General features: G+C 37.7%; 1 protein-coding gene across 1 annotated transcript in view; it reads right to left on the bottom strand.

Moving 5' to 3' along the window:
- Positions 1–7,521: 7,521 nt before the first annotated feature.
- Positions 7,522–8,114, bottom strand: part of slc2a1b (solute carrier family 2 member 1b) — a 32,331-nt gene continuing 31,738 nt past the window's right edge. The window contains exon 10 of the mRNA XM_034165767.1: positions 7,522–7,722. Coding sequence (XP_034021658.1) covers positions 7,522–7,722 — 201 coding nt within the window. The remainder of the gene's footprint in view (positions 7,723–8,114) is intronic.

Genomic DNA, 8,114 nt, shown 5'->3' with positions numbered 1-8,114 from the left:
GGGAGACACCAGCCACCTTCCTGACGAAGTCCATTTCGGCTGCTTGTACCCGCAATCTAGTTCTTTCGGTCATGACCCAACACTCATGACCATAGGTGAGAGTAGGAACGAAGATTGAAGATCAAGAGCTTCACCTTTTGGCTCAGCTCCCTTTTTGTCACAATAGTACGGTAGAGCGAATGCAACACCACCCCTGCTGCATTGATTCTCCAGGCAATCTCACACTCCATCATCCCCTCACTCGAGAACAAGCCCCCGAGGTACTTAAACTCCTTCACTCGGGGCAAGACTGTATTCCCTACCCAGAGTAGGCAATCCATTGGTTTCCTGCTGAAAACCATGAACTCAGATTTAGAGGTGCTGATCCTCATCCCAGCCGCTTCACACTCGGCTGCGAACCGATCCAGTGAGTGTTGGAGGTCACCAGCCGATGAAGCCAACAGGACCACATCATCTGCAAAAAGCAGTGATGAGACCCTGAGCCCACCAAACTGGAAACCCTCCTCCCCTCGACTATGCCTCAATATCCTGTCCATGAATATCACAAACAGGATTGGTGACAAGGCACAGCCCTGGCGGAGGCCAACCTCCACCGGAAACAAGTCCAACTTACTTGGACTTTATAAAGTGTGTTATAAAGTGTCAAAACAGTTATTATAGTTTGCTATGTGTTTTGAATAAATGTGTGGAAAATTTTTCGCTTTATTTTTTCCTTTCTTATTTCTGATTGTAAACCTTTATTACACTTATAAAACACAACAAAAACATATATATTCTGAAAGCACAGGTTGTCCTGAAAAAAGAGAAATAAAACTTGATTGTGGGATGCGGGGAGAGCTGTTAGTGTAGCGGGATGAAAGTCCCGGGTCCCAATTGAAAAGACGTTCCCGCTAGCTTGGCTAACGGGGAGTTCCCCTTTGGCTGACCTGGTAAAGGAACGGCCTTTTGGTGCGAGTCGCGTGGGTTCGATCCCCCACCGTCGTCCCGGCCACGAAGGTCCTGCTGCTTCAATCTGGCGTCACGAATAGGATGTGGGTCACAGAGTATGCTAACATGCACCTGTGACTTCGGGATGAAGTCAAAAATGGTGGGGAGATGTGTAGCGGGATGAAAGTCCCGGTTCCCAATTGAAAAGACGTTCCCGCTAGCTTGGCTAACGGGGAGTTCCCCTTTGGCTGACCTGGTAGAGGAACGGCCTTTTGGTGCGAGCCGCGTGGGTTCGATCCCCCACCGTCGTCCCGGCCATGAAGGTTCTGCTGCTTCAACAGCAATAATAAAACATTTATGCCAGGCGAATGAACTGTCCAAAAAACCCTCGGACCACAGAGGGTTAATGAAGATAATTTTAGACATTAGAAAACGGCTGTTTACTCACCAATACAACTAGGAGTCCACGGAGTTTTGTGGAACATAGCACCAATTACTGTACAGGATGGACCTAGCAGTCAATATGTGTCCCCGATTTCAAAATGGGTCTTTTCAACCAGACGTGGTGCCGTGACATGTCAATCATCCGGGTGGCACCTGGGGTGTCCAATCAGATTTCAGGGAAGACCAGTGCATCTCAGCTACACCCATGCCAGGAAGTGTTCAACATTTCCCATTTCCTGTTTCACTGTGGACTCAAAATTTGGCACTTCTTGTTCTGACTCCCTGTACCATGAGTGAACTTCGCGCCGCTGCATGTCGCTTCACTCGTAAAATTTGGCACTTCCTGTTTGGGACTCCCTGTATGACGAGTGAGTTTCGCGTCACTTTGCTCATATAATACAAAATATAGATCTAAAGGGCTTTTCAATGTTAAAAAGAATCAAATATCCACTAAATACACAATACAGATCAGATCACTTAGGCTATTCATTGAGAGTGCCAGTTTGCACCTCATTGTCACAAGTGAGAGTGATTGAGCACTTTTGATTGAGATATAATGTAAAATGTACACAAAATGGGCTTTTCAATATTACATTCAAATGTCCATAAAATCGACAATCTGGATCAGATCCAGATCAAACTTTGTAAGGTGATGGTGAGTGTCAGTATGCACCTTACTTTCAAATATGAAAGTGACTGGGGCATGTTTGATTAAGATATAATGTAAAATATAAACAGGTTTTCAATGCTAAATTTAAATGCCCATAAAATCTGTAACCTGGATCAGATCTGGATCAAACTTTGTCAGTCAATAAAGGATACCATCCTACACAACGCTCTCAAATATGACATTTGATCTTTTTTGACAGAGCTATGAATTTTTGAATATTCATTCAATGTTAGCGATTTCTCCTGACTTTGCCCTTTGGCCTTATGAGTTCTTGCCTATCAGGATATGAAGTTTGCTTTGTAAAACCTTGTAATTGTTAGAATGGCCTAAGCAGCGGGTCACCCCTCTTGAGTCTGGTCTGCTTGAGGTTTCTTCCTCAAATCAGAGTTTTTCCTTACCACTGTCACTTGTGTGCTTGCTCTAGGGGTTGGTAATGTTAGACCTTGCTTTTGTGAAGCACCTTGAGACAGCTTTGTTGTGATTTGGCACTATATAAACTAAAATAAATTAAATATGAATCTTCAGGAAAAATTTCATAATATATGAAATATTGTGGGCTCCAGGCTGTTCCCAAACAAACAAACAGGGGTGATAACATAACAACCTCCAATTTTGTTGGTAGAGGTGATAAAATACGCTCATATAATAAGTTATTTTTAAATTCAAAAATCATATAGGTTATGCAAAAAGTGTAATACTTGCCAGCTTTCCAAATACAATTTTTTTTATTCATGAAATAGTATAATGAACAGATTTAAAGAAAAAAAAAAATAAGTTTTCTAATGCTGATAGATTTACATTTAACTAGACGTGAGCAAATAAAAAAAAAAAGTCTATTTTTCAAACAATAACAGCAGATGGACCAAAAACATTCAGATTTGTACAAACCAATCCCATTTATTTCACTCAGCAAGAAGGCAGAACTGTTTAGAGCTCCAGCACATTTTACACTTCCCCACAACAGGTTCACATTTTAAAACTATACACACACACACACCTGCTTTATTATTACAAATTATACACTATGTAGTGTGCAGAAAAATGACAATACACTAACACAAACCACACATGGTTTATGCAAAATTTAGATTAAAATGATTGTGCCATAAGATAATTACAAGGATTAAAATTGGAGGCAAACAAAAACTAAAATGAACAAACCCTACAAGAATACAGTCAATTTATCTGTTAAATACAAACTAAAAGTTAAACATTTTGAATATAACTGTGGGTCTATCAGTAGCGAGTGTGACATTTACAACTCGTGGTAAACTTGAATCGCCATTCTTCAACCTCATAACAGATGTCAATAAAAATGAAACGCCCCAGTTAAAGTAATACTTATGTACATAAAATGCAGTTATTTGCAGGAAGTGGAGAAGTGCATTGTTTGTTTTCCAAACTCACGTCAGTTTTTGCTGGTGAAGATATACAACTACTACACAGATAGTTACAGTGCCTTCCGGGGGAAAAAAAAAACCCAGATATACTACACTATGTACAATAATTATCATTTATTTATGGAATGATGTATAATTTGGAGTGCTACTTTGGAATTGTTTAAATATGACTTGTCATCACTTATTGCTGATATTAAGGCGGCTGACAGAGACCACGACACGGCTAAATTAAGAGCAGGTACATCAAAATGGTCTTGCAAATTGAAAGACAAACAAATATAACTGACAGCACATGAAGCAAGTTAATTTGATGATGTGTCCATTGCAAATTCATACAACACACCCAGAAACACAAACGCTCTGCAAAGCTTCACAACACAACTGAAGCAGAAACAAAAAGGCGTTTCTGCCTGGAGGACTTAGAACACTTCAGGGCGTCACTGCGCTCTATTTTCACATTCCTGTGACTGAGTGCAGTCTTGCCAATGCAATGACAAGTAAAATAAATAAATAAGGCCAGTAAAAGAAGAATACAATAAAATACAGCAATGTGAATGTGGTGATGTGAATATAGGAGAGCTGGGCCAGCTGTTGTAATTGTAACAGTAGAACAATTGTTAATAAATGATGGGTAGGTAGGTGTAGGTGTGTGTCTCCTGCTTTAAGTTTACTTTGATGATTTTACTCTTAATCTAACTATATTTTCATGTTTTATTATTTTATTTGCAGCACATTGAAGAGACTTGGCAAAGTATTTTGTGTGACCGCATCAAATTTCTGCATGTCCTGCAAGTAATTTGTGGTCATTTGTTGTTGTAATGTGTTTTTTTCTTTTAATTTGCAAGATATTTTCCAATGTAACTACCTGTTGGTGAATGGATGCAGGCATTTTCCCCATTTAGAAGTGTCTTCTGTATTTGCTAGGGTCTTAATTCATAAGTGTCGTGGCCACTATTGGGCAGCGTGTAATCTTCACAAGATGTTTGAACAAATTAAATGTTTGATTCAGAATTACATTTTAGATACTATAAATGCGTTGAGTTCTAAATACAATTTGTCATATAGCTAACAGTTTGAGCTGTTACAATTTGTTTTCGTATGCCTATAATATATAATAATTTAGACATGCATACAAAAACCTGTATTATTCATGAGCATTGATCCAAACATGGCTCAACAAACAGCACATTTATTAAACTCCCGAGAACATCACAACAAACTGGAAACAACGGGCCACATGTTTAGAAATACATTCTGACCCAGCAACGTGACAACTGATGAAATCTCAAATGTAAAATTACACAAAATCAGAACCCTGCTCCACACAGCCGGACGTTCTTCATCAATATCTTACAAGGAATTATGACAAATATGAAGAAATGGATTCAAAATTTAGAAATACAATTTTAACTATCAGAATTTAAATGAAGACATGGAATTTACTTTTTTTTTGGATAGTTAAAACTGAACGATAAAGCAACAGGACTAGAGTTAAAATACAAAATTAAAAAAGCCATATCTGTCAAAATGCAATTTGTGATAAAACACAGTGCAAAGGTTTTAGGTGTTGAGAAAGTTGATGAAAATGTGTAGTTTATTTTTAGTATATTTCTATAAAGTGACAAACCTCTTTTCTATTTATGTTAATAATAACTATTGTATAACATTAAATACAACCCAAATTCTTTTTTTAATTTTGGAAATTATAGGAGACAGTGTAAACGACATTATGTGTTTATATGGATAAAAATGTTCAAAGGTGAAACATTTATATCCATTCAGAAATATTAAATATTCAGCAGCTTTTTTTTTTGTTTTAAAAGGTTTTGACAAGACTAAAGTTGCCTAAAACCTTTGCACTATTGTGTATCGTAGGATGTATTCAAATCAAGTTACAGATATCTATAATACGACAAAAAAGATCTGCAGAACAAGATGAACACATCATCAAATAAATCCTTCAGCAGGTCTTCAGTCCGTCTTCAGTAACACAGATTGAGTAGTAAAGTGCAGCTAAAAAAAAAAAAAACATATCCTCAAACAACACGTGAAGAGAACAAAGGCTCACAGAGTGATACAGCAGTCCCAGACGTGCACAGAGATCACAGCGTCAATACAGTTTTCACCAGAGCTGCAGGATTCAGCATTTTCTTTGCAAAGAAAACTACCTCCTTAAAACATGTAACGGACATGATGAGTTGCAAGGCACACTGGGAGTTTGACCAGGGTCAGGAGCCACACTTAATTTGGTCCCAGTTATAAATTTTTGTTGCTCGTTAATTTTCCCAGAAAATGCCCATCACATTCCAACGACTGATCCGTCATTGGGTGCTCAAACGCCACAAATGCCTGGATTGAGCCAGTCTGATCCGGATCTGCTCCAGAGAGACGGGACATCCACAGACAGGCATCTAATTACCTCCACCAATGAGGTCATGTGATCATCTGTGTTTATTTGGACTTTCAGCAGTTAAAAAAAAAAAAAAAAAAAAAAAAAAAAAAAAGGTTTTAGCCAATCTGCACCAAAGTTGGCGTAATGTTCGATATTAACAGGAAGAATCAATTTTGGTGCCAACCAAAATTAGGAAGTGGATTCTGAAGCTTTAGTTATTGAAATACTTTAAGTTGGGTCATTTGTGGCCATTTCCATCTGTTTGTGAAGAAATTAACATTTTTGTCAGTTACACATATCATAAAAAAAAAAATTTTTTTAAGGATTTCGTGATCCTACTAAAAGTTGTTATATTGTATATATGGAATAACATTTTTTGCAATGTTAAATTGGACATTGCTGCCAAAACATAAAATCTTAACAAGTACATTTGCTTAATTTCTCATCCAAATATCTCCCTACAATTAACAAGAGACAATCGTATAACAAGTAAACCTTCAGTAATATCCAATGACTTGTTTCTAGATTGGCATTTTTTTTCAATTTATAACAAGTTTAAACACCTTGTTCCTTTTGTTTTTTCTAAAGTGAAAATTAAAATGCATTTTCTGAAAAAGGATTCCTTGTATCTCACCTGTTACAAGTTAAAAATACAATGTTTTCATGTCAAAAAATATGACTAAATAAACCAACCCCAACAACTCCTTGTATCTTACTGAAATTTTACTTTTAGGTGATTGTAGCTTATATGAAGTGTTACTAAATATTTTGACTAAAAATCAGAACCATGAGTTTTTGCAGTGTTAATAAGCTGAGGTGTGCGCTTTGCGTGTGCTTTTCTAGTTTAATTAATGTGATGTATCGAGGAGACCGATTCGGCTTTGTGGCTGATGATCGTGTGTGAGTATGGATTTCATGTCATGGTGAGTTTGTTTTTTATTTTGTTTTTGTTTGCTTGTTTTTTGATTATTATTTTATCCAAGAAAACTGTTAAAAATACATACATAAACAATAAACTGGAGTGAGTTTGTTTTAAATATTATCGAGTAAAACTGTAAACATTTTTAAAACTAAATATCTCACAAAATTGTAACCATTTTTAAAACCAAATAGCTTTTCTGTTTGTTTTAAGGACAGAACTTTTTTCCAACATTGAAAATAATAAAATCCAACAGTTATGTAAAATTGTAAAAGATTTTAACTGCAAAAATGGTTCATTTTTAAAAAAGGGCATGACGCCATCTACTGGAGAACAATAAAAATAACTGTGAAAGTGTAGATGTGCCGAGTTGAGCCTACAACTTGTAAAAACTTGTTACATAACATCAAGAATTTCACGTGACTCATCCCGAGCTATAGCGCAAAACAACAGCAACGTATGTTATCAAACAAACAAAAATATTCAGTGGCGAAGATTAACAACCGTTTTGTGAACGTAGACACTCCTTTTCTTTCTTTAAAATATTAAGAAAAAAAAAAAGGTTAAAACTTTTCCAAATCTATTCTCAGCCTCCCTCTGTGACTCAACAACTTATTGCATGGCGGGTGAAGGTGTCATATTAGAGAATCACACAAAGGCTGCTGGGTAACAGCCGAAATGCGATGACAGTGTGGAAATAATTCTACCAGTGCAGCAGACCTGCCTCGCTGTGAGAAACAGTGTTCTTAAGGGGTGCCACAGCAGCGGCTCAGAGCTGCGAGTCGGTTCCCAGGCTGTTCAGCTCATCCGGTGAGTGTCTCTCAGTCCCCATGACGGCTTTTTGCCGGAAGCCGGATGCGATGTCGTCAAACGTCCGGCCTTTGGTCTCTGGCACTTTGAAGTAGGTGAAGACGAAGAAGATCAGCAGCAGCACGCTGAAGATGATAAACACGTAGGGGCCACACAATTTCTGTGAAGATGAGAAGGAAGAACATCAGGAACGCCGTGGGTTCAAACCCCCTCCCACCCCCAGTGATCTGACAGCCAGAACACAAGCAGGCGTGTGCAGCAGTGTTTCAGTTCAGGTCAAAGATGCACTGCAGTGATGAAAGAAAGCCATCTTTAAAGTCTGGATCCAGCTTGAAATCAGGAATAAAATGAGGCCAGATTCCTGTCTGAACAGCCAACATTGAGCCGTGTTTCGTAACAATGGCTTCAAACAATCAAACAAGATAAAAAATATAAAATAAATAAAAATTTTAAGAAGAAAGGCTGCAATGTTAGCCAGATGACACAGTAATGAACACTTCCAAATTATTTCTGCAGTGCTACAGTGCTGTGCAAAACGTTTTAGGCACATTT

Source organism: Thalassophryne amazonica, chromosome 3 (genome assembly GCF_902500255.1).
Source record: "Thalassophryne amazonica chromosome 3, fThaAma1.1, whole genome shotgun sequence".
Lineage (NCBI taxonomy): Eukaryota > Metazoa > Chordata > Actinopteri > Batrachoidiformes > Batrachoididae > Thalassophryne > Thalassophryne amazonica.
This window is presented reverse-complemented; position numbering and strand designations above follow the sequence as displayed.